At 52.2% G+C, this 18,192-nt stretch overlaps 1 protein-coding gene across 1 annotated transcript in view; it reads left to right on the top strand.

Annotated features, from left to right (window-relative positions):
• Positions 1-11,834, top strand: part of STRAP (serine/threonine kinase receptor associated protein) — a 34,558-nt gene extending 22,724 nt beyond the window's left edge. The window contains exons 7-9 of the mRNA XM_075341922.1: positions 8,423-8,559; positions 8,640-8,789; positions 11,477-11,834. Of these exons, the coding sequence (XP_075198037.1) occupies positions 8,423-8,559; positions 8,640-8,789; positions 11,477-11,538 (349 nt within the window). The 3' untranslated portion in view covers positions 11,539-11,834. The remainder of the gene's footprint in view (positions 1-8,422; positions 8,560-8,639; positions 8,790-11,476) is intronic.
• Positions 11,835-18,192: the final 6,358 nt, after the last annotated feature.

Raw genomic sequence — 18,192 nt, 5'->3', positions numbered from 1 at the left:
CCCTTCCAGTGCATCCGCGCGCTCTTCATCTTCTAGGACTGTGGGGACAGCTGTCACACCTGTTTTTCCACGCAAAACTTCCACCACTGTAACCGCAACAGGCAGTTTGCTTGGTAGGTCGTCAGTTGGTTTGGAAGGGGAAACAAGTGAGTGTGTACAGCTCTCTGACATCGATAGCACCTACGTTGGATGAAGGCAACATCATGTCTCCGCCTGCACTTTCCTCACAAACCTGCATTTTTCCAGGGACACCCTACTCAACACCGTCTACACACAGCAGCCAGATCTCTGTCCCTCAGATGTGGTCAAATAAAAGGCCACTTCCTCCGACCCATGACAAAGCTAAGAGGTTGACTCTATCCCTCTGTAAGCTGTTGGCTACCGAAATGCTGCCTTTCCGCCTAGTGGACACACAGGATTTTAGAGACCTTATGTCTGTCGCTGTGCCCCAGTACCAGATGCCTAGTCGCCACTACTTCTCTAAGAAAGGTGTGCCTGCGCTACACCAGCATGTCGCACACAACATCACCGCTTCCTTGAGAAACTCTGTGTGTGAACGGGTGCATTTCACCACCGATACTTGGACCAGTAAGCATGGACAGGGACGTTACATGTCGCTGACTGGGCACTGGGTAACTATGTTGATAGATGGTGAAGGGTCTGCTGCACAAGTCTTGCCGTCCCCACGACTTGTGTGTCAATCCTCTGTCTGTCCAAGTTCCGCCACTGCTTCTGCATCCTCCACCTCATCTGGGTCCTCCACCTCCGCCCCAAGCCTGCCTGGTCAGGCCACCAGCGTTCTCACTGCGCAGAAGGAATCACGCACCCCTCATTACTATGCTGGCAGCAGAGCGCAACGGCATCAGGCGGTCTTTAGCTTGACATGTCTTGGGAATAAGAGTCACACAGCTGAGGAGTTGTGGTCAGCTCTGCGGTCCGAGTTTAATAAATGGTTGTCTCCACTCAACCTGCAGCCTGGTAAGGCCGTGTGCGACAATGCTGCAAACCTGGGTGCGGCCCTTCGCCTGGGCAAGGTGACACACGTGCCTTGTATGGCTCACGTGTTGAACCTTGTTGTCCAGCAATTTTTAACACACTATCCCGGCCTAGATGGCCTTCTGAACAGGGCACGAAAACTGTCTGCTCACTTCCGGCGTTCAAGCGCCGCAGCTGAGCGACTTGCATCGCTCCAGAAGTCTTTCGGCCTGCCGGTTCATCGCCTGAAATGCGATGTGGCGACACGCTGGAATTCAACTCTCCACATGTTACAGCGACTGTGGCAGCACCGGCGAGCCCTGGTGCAATACGTCATGATGTATAGCCTGGGCCAACGAGATGCAGAAGTGGGGCAGATCACCCTGATGGAGTGATCTCAGATCAAGGACCTATGCACCGTTCTGCACAGTTTCGACATGGCGACGAATATGTTTAGCGCTGACAATGCCATTATCAGCATGACGATTACAGTCATTTACATGCTGGAGCACACGCTAAACACTATTCGGAGTCAGGGGGTGGGACAACAGGAAGGGGAGGAACTACAGGAGGATTCATATGCGCAAGACACAACAACATCACCAAGGTCCAGACGTTCATCATCACCAACGCGGCAGGCATGGGACCATGGGGGACAGGGATCAACAAGAGTGCATGGTAGCAGGCGAAATGTTGAGGAAGGTGCAGGAGGACATGAAGATATGGAGGACGAACTGTCCATGGACATGGAAGACTCAGCGGATGAGGGAGACCTTGGTCAAATTTCAGTTGAAAGAGGTTGGGGGGAGATGTCAGAGGAAGAAAGAACGGTTAGCACCTCTATGCCACAAACACAGCGTGGACTTGGTCCGCATGGCTGCGCAAGACACATGAGCGCCTTCTTGTTGCACTACCTCCAACATGACCCTCGGATTGTCAAAATTAGAAGTGATGATGACTACTGGCTTGCCACACTATTAGATCCCCGGGACAAGTCCAAATTTTGTGACATAATTCCAGCCATAGAAAGGGACGCACGTATGCTGAGGTATCAGCAGAAGCTGTTACTCGATCTTAGCTCGGCTTTTCCACCAAACAACCGTGCAGGTGCAGGGAGTGATTCTCCCAGTTGTAACTTGACAAACATGGGACGGTCTCGTCATCTTCAACAGTCTACCCGTACCAGTAGCACCGTATCTGGTGCTGGTAACAGCAATTTTATGGAATATTTTCATAATTTTTTTAGACCCTCCTTTGCAAGGCCACCAGAGACAACAAGTCTGACACATAGTCAACGGATGGAGAGGATGATACAGGAGTATCTCCAAATGAACATCGATGCAATGACTTTGCAAATGGAGCCTTGCTCCTTTTGGGCTTCAAATCTAGAAAAATTGACAGAGCTCTCCAGTTACGCCTTGGAGATTTTGTCGTGTCCAGCTGCCAGCGTTGTCTCTGAACGTGTCTTCAGTGCTGCTGGGTGTGTGCTGACAGATAAGCGCACGCGTCTGTCCAGTGACAATGTGGACACACTGACGTTCATCAAAATGAACAAGTCATGGATCCAGAAGGAATTTACTACCCCTGTGTCATCCTGGGGAGAGTAAAGGCTTGTGGATTTGGAATGTGCTTGATGCAAATCAAAACATCCTGTTTGCAACTAGGGCACAAGTGCTGCCACTGATGGGGTGTCTGTGTGCCCAATGTTGGGAAAAAAGGTAGACTCCGCTTGGAGTAACCCTTGCTTGCTGTGTTTTTTAAAAATGATACAAGATGAACAGATCTGAAGGCAAGATGAAGGCAACATCATGTCTCCGCCTGCACTTTTCTCACAAACCTGCATTTTTCCAGGGACACCCTACTCAACACCGTCTACAGACAGCAGCCAGATCTCTTTCCCTCAGATGTGGTCAAATAAAAGGCCACTTACTGCGACCCATGACAAAGCTAAGTGGTTGACTCTATCCCTCTGTAAGCTGTTGGCTACCGAAATGCTGCTTTTACGCGTAGTGGACACACAGGATTTTACAGACCTTATGTCTGTCGCTGTGCCCCAGTACCACATGCCCAATCACCACTGCTTCTCCAAGAAAAGCATGCCCGCGCTACACCGGCATGTCGCACACAACATCACCACTTCCTTGAGAAAATCTGTGTGCGACAGGGTGCATTTCAACACAGATACTTGGACCAGTAAGCATAGACAGGGTCATTACATGTCACTGACTGGGCACTGGCAAACTATGGTGAGAGATGGAGAAGGGTCTGCTGTACAAGTCTTGCCGTCCCCACGAGTTGTTTCAATCCTTGTTCTGTATGTAGAAGTTAATACACTGCTTCTGCCTCTTCAACCTCGTGTGGGTCCTCTACCTTGGCGCAAACCCTGTGTGGTCAGGCCACCCTTCCTTGCAACTGCGCACAAGGACTACCACACACCTCCTTACTATGCTGGCAGCAGAGCTCAATGCCATCAGGCGGTCAAAGCTTTACTTTGAAATGTATGGGAAATGTGAGTCACACCGCTATTACAGAGAATAGTAGTCAGGCAGGGTCAAAACATTAATTGAGGAACAGGAACAGAATGGGACGGCCAGGACTTAATCAGAAAACAAGCAGAGGTGAAATGCGGATCGGCCAACAAGGTACATAAACAGCAAGCAGGAAAAGTAGTCAGGTAACAAGCACACAAAATCATAAAACTGAACTGGGGGTAAAATTAACCAGAGGTTCATAGCTATGTCTGGCAGTGGTCTGCAGACAGGATGGGCATAAAAAAGGGTGTGGTGTCTTCCCATTGGTTGTAGCTGAATGATGGTATTTCATCTGTGAGATACCCACCAGCTACATTCAGCCAGAGATTCTGCATCTGTCAAGGTAATGCAGCCCAGTGGGTGAGCATAACCTGCGTCCACCTGCGCCGCTGGCATCGACTACTCTCCCATCATCAGCACTATTCATGAAAGGAACACGTTGTCACCTGGCGACCGGAGTACAAATTGACGGAGCGGACTCCGTTGGTGACTTAACAGCCGTGTGCGGCAATGATGCAAACCTGTCTGCGGCCCTTCCTCAGGGCAATGTGACACACGTGCCTTTTAGGGCTCACGTGTTGAACCGAATTCGCCAGCAATTTTTAAAACACCATCCCGGCCTACATGGCCTTGTGCAGTGGGCACGCTCGCTATGTGCTCACTTCCATCGTGCGCACACAGCAGCTCAACAACTTTCATCACTCCGGAAGTCTTAGGGTCTGGCAGTTAAACGCCGTAAATGCAATGTTTCGACCCGCAGGAATTGGAATCTGCACATGTTGCAGCGTGTGTGGCAGCACCGCAGAGCCCTGCTGAAATACGGTAAGACATATAGCCTGGGATAACTTGATCCAGAGGTGGTGCAGATCACGCTGCTGGAGTGGTGTCAGATCAAGGACCTATGCACCCTGCTACACAGTTTTGAAATGTCGACGAAGATGTTTAGCACTGGCGATGCCATTCTCAGCGTGACAATTCTGGTCATCTACATGATGGAGCACACTGTAATTATTATTCAGAGTCAGGTATTGGGACAAGAGGAAGGGGAGGAAGTACAGGAGGAGTCATATGCGGAAGGGATAACAAGATCTACGAGGTCCAGATGGTCAGCGGCACCTATGCGGCATTCATGGTGAGGGAGAGGGATTAACAAGGGCGCATAGTATCAGCAAAAAGTGTTGATGAAAGTGCAGGAGCCCATGAAGAAATGGAGGACGAACTGGCGATGGGCATGGAAGACTCAGCAGATGAGTGAGAGCTTGCTCACATTTCGGTTGTGCGAGGTTGTGGGGAGAGGGCAGAGGAAGGAGGCACGATTCTCACCTCTCCGCCACCAACACACCAAGGACTTGGTCCTCCTGGATGCACAAGACACATGAGCGCCTTCTTGCTGCACTACCTACATGACCCTCGGATTGTATGAATTCAAAGTAATCCAGAATACTGGGTTGCCACACTGTTACATCCCCGGTACAAGACAAAATTTGGCGAACTAATTCCTGCCATAGAAATAGACGCACGTATACAGGAGTATCTGCAGAATGTGGTACGCAATCTTAGATCTGCTTTTCCACTAAACACCAGTGCTGCACAGAGTGAATCTCAACGCTTTGTCATGGATAGGAGGAAATGGTCTTTTACTTGTCCACATCGGAGGGACCGAGGGATGGCTGCTGTGCTGAGATGGCGTTGAGTACGGTGTCCCTGCACAGTTGCACTTTTGGTCATATACCAAAATGAGTTGAAAAAGGACAGATGCTGTTGGAAAGGGGAACAGGTGTGTTGGAAAGGGGAAAAAAGTTTTGGTCCGTGGATTTGGTGGTTAAGCAACTGTAACATTTGCTGAAGAAACAACATCTGTTACAGTGGGACTGGCAGATTTGGATAAAGTGGTATATAATCTGTGACCGCTATATAACGAAAATTAATAAGAAAAGAAAGAGGGATATATCCCCATCAGCAGTCAGTGTCCACCGTGCTCCCAGATGGAAAAGGAGAGGTTGGCAACTGGAAGGTTCGGTGGAGGATACAGAGCTGTGTGGCTATGAAACTAATAGTAGCCTGAACCGAGTTAGACGCCATTCGGATCTGGAGACTGTGAGCCCTGTTAGCGTCACAGGGTCCACACGCCCACCCAGCCCAGGAACTCCCTGTTAACAACACAGGGGCCATTGAGTACGCTGACCGTGTGCGTAGGGGCCACACCTGTGGACAGCAGGCGCATCAGCAGCAGCAGGCCTGTTAATGCCACTGGGCTGCACAAGCAGGACTGGTAGGACAGGAGCTGGTCTTAACCGTTCTGCGTTACCAACTGTGGTGGTGGCCTGCATCCACCACCCGATCCCTGCCTACCTCTGGCCTAAAGCCGCAATGGGTTCAACACATGGAGGTGTGCTCTTTCGGAGCATAATAGAAGACTGCGCACCTCCTTGTTGGCTCCAGCCCCTTTTATAACCTGGGTCCGCCCCAAACCAGGGTGGACCACAATGCACCTCCTGGAGACAAAAGCAGAGTGACACGTCATGAGTGGCATAACTAGCGTCCTATTTGGAAACGCAACTTCAATAATGACCTCATGGCTGCCATGACCCAAACACCTCACCAGTCATCGTCTGACCATCAATAATGCGGTGACAAGTCATAGGTGTGGGCCTCTGCAAGCCATTTGGGAGGACACCTGATGCCCTGTGGTCTATATGGGACCCCCACATCAGGGCCAGGGCCAAAGAGTTCATTACCGGACCTAGTCTCTGATGCAGGAAGTGCCTGAGCATGCTCAGTAGCATGAAATACAGTCTCTGAAAAAAGACTATCAGCTTTAGCATGGTGTCTATGCCCAAAACAGGACTTAGACCCGGCACGGAATGCAAGCACCTGTGCAAAGAGGCTTTTCACACTTAGTGTGGGAGCATGCGCTGTATCCCGAAAAGAAGACTTAGCGTCAGGAATGGCACAGTCAGGCTGAGCATACTCACTAGGCGAAACACTGTAATTATGCTGCAGCTGGGGTACATCGGCACACGCATGCGCACTAGCTGCCTCTCCACACTTAGACGTGGAGGGGAAATTTGTCTTGGAGATGCTGTCTATGAACAGAAGGAAAAGCTAAAGGAAGCCTGACTTTCTATCCCTCCGAATTATGAAATGCAGCAATGAATTCCATGAGTTTGCTATAACATTAGCGTAGCAAAATGTGCATGAGGGTGTGATGTAGAGGTGCTAGAAATAGCTTGTCACCAGTGGGGCACTAATGGAATACAACAGCCAGTTCTATGATGCCACAAAATGGCAGTATTTTGTGCTATCATTATAGCTTATTAAAAACAGAGCACGAGGTTGTCATGCAGAGGTGCTGCACATAGATTTGCAGTAGTGTGAATTGACAAAAGTACAATAGCCACGTTTAGGATACAACTAGGTACAGTGAGTGTTTGCTAGTAAAATTGCTTAGTTTAAAAAAGTTGTAGTGTGCAATGCAGGCAGACGTGCTATGCAAATGTCTTTGCACTAGTGGGACTATAGCAAAGTCCAATAGCCACGTATAGGATGCCACTAGGTACACTGACTGTTTGGTAGTATAATGGCTGAGTTTAAAAAAGTTAGAGTGTTTTATGCAGGCAGACGTGCTGCAAATAACGTTCCAATACTGTGAATTGACAAAAGTCCAATAGCCACGTTTAGGATGCCACTAGGTACACTGAGTGTTTGCTAGTATAATGGCTTAGTTATCAGTTGGAGTGTGCAGAGGACAGGAGGGTACAGTGGCAGGATTGTGGTGCTCTGGGTAGAGGAATGGAAGCCTGCCTTTCTATTCCCTCCTAATGGTGAAATGCAGGGAGGAAATCCCTGACCTGGGCTACACAGACGCTGTTGCTGTTTGCAGGACCTGTCACCTATGGCTCTCTGACCCTGCCGGTACGAGCCCTTAAAAGGACTGCTAGAATGTGCTCTCCCTAAGCTGTCTAACGCTGTGTATGCAGCGCATACAGCTGTATCGGCGATAGGACAAAGGACGGAACTGCGACACTGATGTCTGACACCAAAGACGCAGAAGGCAGATAATGGCGTCCGTGAAGAAAATGTCCGGTTTTATAATGCAGGGACATGTGACATGCAGATCCTATCACACATGCCGTTGCTTCTCTGCCTCAAAGTCCACTTAGGTGTGTGTGTGTCTGTGATTGGCTGACATGCTGGCCCGCCCCACAAGACGCGCGCGCTTAGGGAAGGAAGACAAGAAAAAAAAAAAAAAAATGGCGATCGCCATTATAGAAACAGCAGTGATCTGAAGGCGCTGTTCACGCACACTATACACTGAAATGTCATAATAGTTTGATTCACAGAGTGACTTACACTATTACAGCAGAAACCAAGCTAAGATTTAGCTGTTTTTTGGCTGCTAGAACCTTTCTCGAACGTTTCTAGAACTATCGAGCTTTTGCAAAAAGCTCGAGTTCTAGTTCGATCTAGAACATGCCCCAAAATCACTCGAGCCTAGAACTGGAGAACCACGAACCGCGCTCAACTCTAGTGGCAAGGAGGAGATGACGACAATGTCTCCTGTACATGGTGTCGGCTGTAGAGAGGTGGTTCCAGACGCTCCTTCCGTTTGTGACACCGGGTGTGGCAAGGAGGAGGTGACGGTTGCTTCTGTTCGTGGTGACGGCTGTAGAGAGGTGGTTGCAGACGCTCCTCCTGTTTGTGAGGCCGGGTGTGGCGAGGAGGAGGTGATGGCCACTTCCCAATGATATTTGGTCACATCTCACTTGGATATCCTCTAAATATGACTAGTGATAGTATTTATTAGTGATTTATCATCTGATCCATTATAATCTCTTCTGAGGAGCCACCAGGTTTCTTGGCCCTTGCAGATCCCGTGGCCCCTTGTGATAGTAATTTTGATATTCTCTTTCCAGTTTGGAGCTCATAAAGTCGTTTGAGGCTCCAGCTCCAATCAACTCTGCTTCTCTCCACCCTGAAAAAGAGTGCATCGTGGCCGGAGGCGATGACTTCAAGCTCTATAAATATGACTACACCACCGGGGAGGAGCTTGGTGAGGAATCGTCCCCTGCCGGCGGTGGCACCGGCCTCCCTGCTGTGCCCTGATCTCTTATCTTCACTTTCCTCTGGCAGAATCCTACAAGGGTCATTTTGGTCCGGTCCATTGTGTCCGCTTCAGTCCGGACGGGGAGCTTTATGCCAGCGGCTCTGAAGACGGCACTCTACGACTGTGGCAGACTGCGGTGGGGAAGACGTACGGCCTATGGAAGTGTGTCCTGCCAGGTACGAGGTGTAGGGGGTGGCATCTGCTCATGCTTCATAGCACAGAACGACTGTTCAAACCAAGCACCAGCGCTCAGTGCATCATGTTGTGTCCGAACATTAGAGTGTGGCCTGCCACCTTCTGGTTTTACATCTATCTCTACCTGTCAGGAATATGTCACGAAAGGGGGGTATAGGAAGCGGGAATTAAGTCCTTCCTTTCTACCACCCATCCGGCCGACAGACAGAGCACGTGACGCGCTCTCTAGCGCCCCTCTTATAGTCAGGCCAATTATGGAATTGCCCGACAATAAGCAAGGAGGCCGCTATTCTACTGTGCCGATGATTGAAGGGCTCCCGGTGAGAGTAGGGTATATAAACTCTGTGGCCCGCTTAATCCACCTCTCCCCCCGCTATTCTCCAGCTTCGCCACTCTGCCAATCCCTTCACTGGATTCCCATCACCCAACGACTCCAGTTCAAAACACTAACCATGACATACAAAGCCATGCACAACCTGTCTCCTCCCTACATCTGTGACCTAGTCTCCCGGTACCTACCTGCACGCAACCTCAGATCCTCACAAGATCTCCTTCTCTGCTCCTCTCTTATCTCCTCTTCCCACAATCGCGTACAAGATTTCTCCCGTGCATCCCCCATACTCTGGAACGCTCTACCTCAGCACATCAGACTCTCCCCTACCGTAGAAAGCTTCAAGAGGAACCTCAAGACCCACCTCTTCCAACAAATCTACAACCTACAATAACCCTCAGTCCAGTAGACCAATGCGCAACCAGCTCTGTCCTCACCTATTGTACCATCACCCATTCCCTGTAGACTGAGCCCTCGCGGGCAGGGTCCTCTCTCCTCCTATACCAGTCTGTCTTGTACTGTTAATGATTGTTGTACGTATACCCTTTCACTTGTAAAGCGCCATGGAATAAATGGCGCTATAATAATAAATAATAATAATATTCCCCCGACCTCCGCGGACGGAATATATAAAAACCTCCCCAAATCTCACTGGCCGCCCCACAATGATCCTTGGTACAAACTCGCTGCCACCAACCGATTTACGGTAACTATTAACCGAGCACACAGACATAGGATTCAAGATCGAGATAACAGAACAGCCCAAGATTATATAATTTAATCTGCCTAAGGCACACTAGAAACTACAATATATACAATATGGAATCTACAGAATATACAGTTATGTCAGAATACAGTTACAGATAAAGCATGGGTTACAAACAGGCATACAGTACAAGCAGTTACCTTGTGCGTCTGGCCACAGGGGGGCACTGTAGACCAGGATTCCAGGAACTTTCCCACAGGTGTATCCACACGTGACCCCGGCAAAGAACAGCTAAAAAATGGCTGCACTGAGGTTATCAAACAAGCTCAATCCCTGTCCCCTCCTACCTTAGTGACCTCAGAGGGAGCACTGCTCTACCCCTGGCTGGAGTCAAAATAATATCCCAAAAGGGAATATTGGCCATAACTTTGCCTGGGAACGTCGTAGGCGGACGCCAATGCTCTCATTTTGACAGTTATAATTTTAGCTTCAAAATGGTAGGACGCATGGTTGGTCTGCTGGTTCCCCACTGGCCTATATCACGTTTTGGGTACTTCCCAAGGCCCCACTTCCATATAAAATATGTGCTAGCATTGTCCGCATGCTGAGACACCATGTTTATGCTTGCCATAATTCTGGGAAGCACGGCACACGAAATATTAACCTTATTCTACTGGAGCCTGGCTGTCTGAATACTTCCAAGCTTGCTAAGTAGATAGGAACTTCTGCCACAGTGTCACAGAAGGGGGTCTTCCTCTCTTTTTGTGTTCCCAAGGCTCACTTAATTTCCATATCATAGACTTTTTCCTTTGTCACACCACTGCTAAATAGACAGGTTCCTCAGATTCATTAGCATTCTGATTGAAGCTTGACAAGATGGCGGCTATAGGAATATGACTTCATGCTCAGAATATATCCCTATGTCCTCACACTACCGCTCTGTGTTCTATAAAGCGAGAGGAGCTGAAGGGAGAAGTGGGTGGGAAGGGGCCACGACATGACGCACTGAGCGCCTGCTATAAATCGGGGGGGAAGAAGCGGGTGGGAAGGGGCCACGACATGATGCACTGAGCGCCTCTTATAAAGCTGGGGGAGAAGAAGGGAGAAGGAGTGGGTGGGAAGGGGCCACGACATGACGCACTGAGCGCCTCTTATAAAGCTGGGGGAGAAGAAGCGGGTGGGAAAGTGCCAGGACATGACGCACTGAGCTCCTGTTGTAAAGCGGGGGGAGATGATGCGGGTGGGAAGGAGCCAGGATATGACGCACTGAGCGCCTGTTGTAAAGCGGGGGGAGATGATGCGGGTGGGAAGGAGCCAGGATATGACGCACTGAGCGCCTGTTGTAAAGCGGGGGGAGATGATGCGGGTGGGAAGGAGCCAGGACATGACGCCCTGAGCGGCTGTGCTTCGTTTGCAGTCGTGCTGTGCTGACAGAGGCCATTTAGGTAATGATGGGGTGCAGGGATGGGTGATTTCTCCCAGCATTGCCCTCTCCCGTCCTGGCACGGTGGGCCGCTGTCTGTACCGGCCCGCTGTGTGGGGGAGGGTATGTAAGTTGGGGGGTATGACTGGGGGAGGGGTTGTCTCTCATCTTGTCATCTTGACTACATTGCCCTGTGGTCTCTATGTAGATGAGTTGGTCTCGGAGAACTCGGACGCCATCTACAACATCTCGTCTGAGGTGAAAGCTTGAGCGCTCCGGTCTCGATGTCCTGAGACTCGATGAACATCCAGACGCTTCCCGGGAAGAGTCCTCCATCTACGGCGGCGGCGCAGCTTCTGGGACGATGGCGCACGAGGAACCTGGCAGCGCATGTTGTGACGAGACACCAGTGAGGTGTTTGACGAGGGATGGAATTGATTGTGGTGGGAGGGTCCGGTCACGGAGGGTCCGCTCTCCCGCCTCACACCACTGTGTTACATCATCTGCTTCTCTGTATTCACGTTATGTACTTTGTTCTCTTCTCTAAATAAACTCTGTACAAAGTCTGAGCAGTGTGCGGGATCATCAGCGGTCGGGGGCCTCCGCCCTTGTGAAGGGGCCATCCTCAGCAGTACAGTGATATAGTGGATCACTTCTTTATACACTGGGGAGGGGCTGAAGATGGGGGAGGGGCGCTCTCACTTTCAATTCATTTTCTGCAGCACCCCCAGTGATTAGAGGAGGATCTGCGGGGTGATGGACGGTGTGACGGAGCGGTGATGGACGGTGTGACGGAGCGGTGATGGACGGTGTGACGGAGCGGTGATGGACGGTGTGACGGACCGGGCAGGGGCTACGGACCAGTGACGTACGGTGTGACGGAGCGGGCAGGGGCTGCGGACCGGTGACGTACGGTGTGACGGAGCGGGCAGGGGCTGCGGACCGGTGATGTACGGTGTGACGGAGCGTGCAGGGGCTGCGGACCGGTGATGTACGGTGTGATGGACCGGTGATGTACGGTGTGACGGAGCGAGCAGGGGCTACAAACCGGTGATGTACGGTGTGACGGAGCGGGCAGGGGCAGCAGACCGGTGATGTACGGTGTGACGGAGCGGGCAGGAACAGCAGACCGGTGATGCATGGTGTGACTGAGCGGGCAGGAACAGCAGACCGGTGATGTATGGTGTGACGGAGCGGGCAGGGGCTGCAGACCGGTGATGCATGGTGTGACGGAGCGGGCAGGAACAGCAGACCGGTGATGCATGGTGTGACGGAGCGGGCAGGAACAGCAGACCGGTGATGTACGGTGTGACGGAGCGGGCAGGGGCTGCAGACCGGTGATGCACGGTGTGACGGAGCGGGCAGGAACAGCAGGCCGGTGATGCATGGTGTGACGGAGCGGGCAGGAACAGCAGACCGGTGATGTATGGTGTGACGGAGCGGGCAGGGGCTGCAGACCGGTGATGCATGGTGTGACGGAGCGGGCAGGAACAGCAGACCGGTGATGTACGGTGTGACGGAGCGGGCAGGGGCTGCAGACCGGTGATGCATGGTGTGACGGAGCGGGCAGGAACAGCAGACCGGTGATGTATGGTGTGACGGAGCGGGCAGGAACAGCAGACCGGTGATGTATGGTGTGACGGAGCGGGCAGGAACAGCAGACCGGTGATGTATGGTGTGACGGAGCGGGCAGGAACAGCAGACCGGTGATGTATGGTGTGACGGAGCGGGCAGGAACAGCAGACCGGTGATGTATGGTGTGACGGAGCGGGCAGGAACAGCAGACCGGTGATGTACGGTGTGACGGAGCGGGCAGGAACAGCAGGCCAGTGATGTACGGTGTGACGGAGCAGGCAGGGGCTGCAGACCGGTGATGCATAGTGTGACGGAGCGAGCAGGGACAGCAGACTGGTGATGCACAGTGTGACGGAGCGGGCAGGGGCTGCAGACCGGTGATGCACGGTGTGACGGAGCGGGCAGGTACAGCAGACCAGTGATTGTGAAGCAGACAGACTGAGACAGAAAACTTATCTGCCACCATGAATCGTTTATGGATTGGGCACCTGTTACACATAGCGTAAGGCGGGCTTTGCACGTTGCGACATCGCAAGCCGATGCTGCGATGTCGCACGCGATAGTCCCCGCCCCCTGTCGCAGCAGCGATATCTTGTGATAGCTGCTGTAGTGAACATTATCGCTACAGCAGCTTCACATGCACTCACCTGCCGTGCAATGTCGCTCTAGCCGGCGTCCCGCCTCCTTCCTAAGGGGGCGGGTCGTACAACGTCAGAGCGACGTCACACGGCAGGCGGCCAATAGACGCGGAGGGGCGGAGATGAGCGGGATGTATACATCCTGCCCACCTCCTTCCTTCCGTATAGCCGCTGGCGGCAGGTAAGGAGAAGTTCCTCGCTCCAGCGGCTTCACACACAGCGATGTGTGCTACCGCAGGAACCAGGAAACACATTGTACCTGTCGCGGCAACGACATTATGGAAATGTTGGAGAATGCACCGATGATACGATAACGACGCTTTTGCGCTCGTTAATCGTATCATCTAGAATTTACACACTACAATGTCGAAAGTGACGCCGGATGTGCACTTTCGATTTGACCCCACCGACATCACACGTGCAAAGCCGCCCTAAGGCTTCAGGGGTGCGGATTATAGAGCAAGAGGAAGGAACGAAGCGATGAAATTTTATATATATCTTTATATCTGTTAGACCTTTATATATATATATATATATAATATATATATATATATTATTTCTTCGGCGCTCCATTGGGAGACCCAGACGATTGGGGTGTATAGCTACTGCCTCCGGAGGCCACACAAAGCATTACACTAAAAAGTGTAAGGCCCCTCCCCTTCTGGCTATACACCCCCCGTGGGAACACGGGATGCTCAGTTTTCAAGCTTTGTGCGAAGGAGGTCAGACATCCACGCATAGCTCCACTGTTTAGTCAGCAGTAGCTGCTGACTATGTCGGATGGAAGAAAAGAAGGCCCATATAGGGCCCCCAGCATGCTCCCTTCTCACCCCACTTGTGGTTTGTAAGGTTGAGGTACCCATTGCGGGTACGGAGGCTGGAGCCCACATGCTGTTTTCCTTCCCCATCCCCCTGAGGGGCTCTGTGGAAGTGGGATCTTACCGGCCCCCAAACCCTGAGGCCGGGCTCCATCCACAGACCCAGAGAACCTGCTGGAGGAGCTGAGTACCGTCAGGGACAAGGCCCTGCAACATTCAGGTACTCTGTGTCCCCGCACAGACAGGCCACGCACACTCCAGACTTGCTGGGTGTGCTAGTGCGCCGGGGACAGTAGCGCTGCGCGCTGGGGTTACAGTCACTGCAGCTTAGCTGAGTGATTTTATTGTTGGGAGCTACCGCACCGGCCGCTCCGGGAGCGGCGGCGCGGCTGGGACTTGTAGTGCGCCGGGGACTCGCGCTGACCGCGCTTTTACGGCGGCAGCGCTCATAAATCTAGTCCCCGGCTTTTGCGGCCTAGCTCCGCTTCGTTCCCGCCCCCACCCTGTCAATCAGGGGAAGGGAGAGACGCTGTTCCATAGTCAGCGCTGAGGGCTGGAGTCTTATTTACATACTCCAGCCCTCTCACTGGGCACAGTGGGGCGCAGGTTTCCCGCTCTTGGTCTCAACACGCCCAGGGCCCGTCCCTCTCCACAGGACGCCGGCAGCCATTCCTGCATGCAGTCTGGCTGGAGAAAGGACACAGGCTCTGGGGGACCCAGACAAGGGACTCTGCTGACCACACACCCGCGTTTCTGCGGGCGGTAAGCTGCACATAAGTGCTGGCCCCACTAGTGCCACAGTGTTTTTTGGTGCATTTTTTCCCTGTACCATATATATTGATATTGCACTGTACGGTCGCTTCTTGGCTTATACCCTATATTGCTCTGAGGAGACAACAACATGTCATCCGCAAAACGCAAGGGTGCCAAGGCACAGGCGGTATGCACTGCTTGTGTCGCATGTGGGGCTAATCTACCGGCAGGCTCCAATGACCCCCATTGTGTGCAATGTTCAATCCCTGTGCCACTTCGGCAGCCAGAGCCTATGGTAGTAGTGGCCCAGGCAGAGACGCCTGTGAACCCTGCCCCGGTGACGGGGACAGAATTTGCAATTTTTGCTGATAAGATGTCTGTGACTATGACAAAAATCCTGGAGACCTTGCAGTCCAGGCCAGTTACTCAGACCATGGACACTGCTATGTCTATGCTCCCCGGTCCCCCTCAGTTGGAACTAATCCGTACTTCAAGGGGGTCCCAGGCATCACAGGCTGAAGACTCTGACTCGGATGACAGTCCCAGGCAGCCTAAGCGGGCTCGCTGGGAAAGACCCTCGACGTCATCACACTGGTCAGGGTCTCAACGAGAAGAGTCCCTGTGTGAGGAGACAGAGGTGGGTGATCAGGAGTCTAATCCTGACACCGCTCTCAATCTAGATACCCCTGATGGTGACGCAATGGTAAATGACCTTATAGCGGCCATCAATAGACTGTTGGATATTTCTCCCCCAGCCCCTTCAGCAGAGGAGGCAGCTGCACAGCAGGAGAAGTTCCATTTTCGGTATCCCAAGCGTAAATTGAGTACTTTTCTGGACCACTCTGACTTCAGAGAATCAGTCCAGAAACATCATGCTTATCCAGACAAGCGTTTTTCCAAACGTCTTAAGGATACACGTTATCCCTTTCCCCCTGACGTGGTCAAACGCTGGACCCAGTGTCCAAAGGTGGATCCCCCAATATCCAGGCTTGCGGCTAGATCCATAGTTGCAGTGGAGGATGGGGCTTCACTTAAAGATGCCAATGACAGACAGATGGACCTGTGGTTGAAATCTGTCTATGAAGCTATCGGCGCGTCGTTTGCTCCAGCATTCGCGGCCGTGTGGGCACTCCAAGCTATTTCCGCTGGTCTGGCACAGGTGGACTCTTTCATACGTCCAGCAGTGCCGCAAGTGGCGTCCTTAACTACGCAAATGTCTGCGTTTGCGACATACGCTATCAATGCGGTACTGGACTCTACGAGCCGTACCTCAATGGCGTCTGCCAACTCTGTGGTTTTGCGCAGAGCCTTGTGGTTAAAGGAATGGAAAGCAGATTCTGCTTCCAAGAAATGTTTAACCAGCTTGCCGCTATCGGGAGACAGACTGTTTGGTGAGCAATTGGCTGAAATCATTAAACAGTCCAAGGGTAAGGACTCCTCCTTACCCCAGCCCAGATCAAGCAAACCTCAGCAGAGGAAGTGGCAGTCGAGGTTTCGGTCCTTTCGAGGCTCGGGCAAGCCCCAATTCTCCTCGTCCAAAGGGACTCAGAAGGAGCAAAGGAGCTTAGATGCCTGGCGGGCTCACTCACGCCCCAAGAAAGCAACCGGAGGAGCCGCTTCCAAGCCGGCTACCTCATGACTTTCGGCCTCCTCTCTCCGCATCCTCGGTCGGTGGCAGGCTCTCCCGCTTTTGCGACATTTGGCTGCCACAGGTCAAAGACCGTTGGGTGAGAGACATTCTGTCTCACGGGTACAGGATAGAGTTCAGTTCTCGTCCTCCGCCTCGGTTCTTCAGAACTTCCCCACATCCCGACCGAGCAGATGCCCTTCTGCAGGCGGTGGGCTCTCTAAGAGCAGAAGGAGTGGTGATCCCTGTTCCTCTTCAGGAACAAGGGCAAGGTTTTTACTCCAATCTCTTTGTGGTGCCAAAAAAGGACGGCTCATTCCGTCCTGTTCTGGACCTAAAACTGCTCAACAAGCATGTGAACGCAAGGCGGTTCCGGATGGAATCCCTCCGCTCCGTCATTGCCTCAATGTCTCAAGGAGATTTCCTTGCATCAATAGACATCAAAGATGCTTATCTCCACGTGCCGATTGCTACAGAGCACCAACGCTTTCTACGTTTCGTGATAGGAGACGACCATCTACAATTCGTAGCTCTGCCATTTGGTCTGGCGACAGCCCCACGGGTTTTCACCAAGGTCATGGCGGCAGTGGTAGCAATCTTGCACTCTCAGGGACACTCAGTGATCCCTTACTTAGACGATCTGCTTGTCAAAGCACCCTCTCAAGGGGCATGCCAACTCAGCCTGAATGTTGCGCTGGAGACTCTCCAGACTTTCGGGTGGATCATCAACTTTTCAAAGTCCAATCTGTCACCGACCCAATCACTAACGTATCTTGGCATGGAGTTTCATACTCTCTCAGCGATAGTGAAGCTTCCGCTGGACAAGCAGCGGTCGCTACAGACAGGGGTGCAGTCTCTCCTTCAAGGTCAGTCGCACCCCTTGAGGCGCCTCATGCACTTCCTAGGGAAGATGGTGGCAGCAATGGAAGCAGTCCCGTTTGCGCAGTTTCATCTGCGCCCACTTCAGTGGGACATTCTCCGCCAATGGGACGGGAAGTCAACATCCCTGGACAGGGAAGTCTCCCTGTCCCAGACGACCAAGGACTCTTTGCAGTGGTGGCTTCTTCCCACCTCTTTATCACAGGGAAGATCCTTCCTACCCCCATCCTGGGCAGTAGTCACGACAGACGCGAGTCTGTCAGGGTGGGGAGCAGTTTTTCTCCACCACAGGGCTCAGGGTACGTGGACTCAGCAGGAGTCCACCCTTCAGATCAATGTTCTGGAAATCAGAGCAGTGTATATTGCCCTACTAGCCTTCCAGCAGTGGCTGGAAGGAAAGCAGATCCGAATTCAGTCGGACAACTCCACAGCGGTGGCATACATCAACCACCAAGGAGGGACACGCAGTCGGCAAGCCTTCCAGGAAGTCCGGCGGATTCTGATGTGGGTGGAGGACAGAGCATCCACCATATCCGCGGTTCACATCCCGGGCGTGGAAAACTGGGAAGCAGACTTCCTAAGTCGCCAGGGTATGGACGCAGGGGAGTGGTCCCTTCACCCAGACGTGTTTCAG

This window comes from Anomaloglossus baeobatrachus, chromosome 4, assembly GCF_048569485.1.
Source record: "Anomaloglossus baeobatrachus isolate aAnoBae1 chromosome 4, aAnoBae1.hap1, whole genome shotgun sequence".
NCBI lineage: Eukaryota > Metazoa > Chordata > Amphibia > Anura > Aromobatidae > Anomaloglossus > Anomaloglossus baeobatrachus.
The sequence above is the reverse complement of the archived record's forward strand: the minus strand, read 5'-3'. Positions and strand labels throughout refer to the sequence as shown.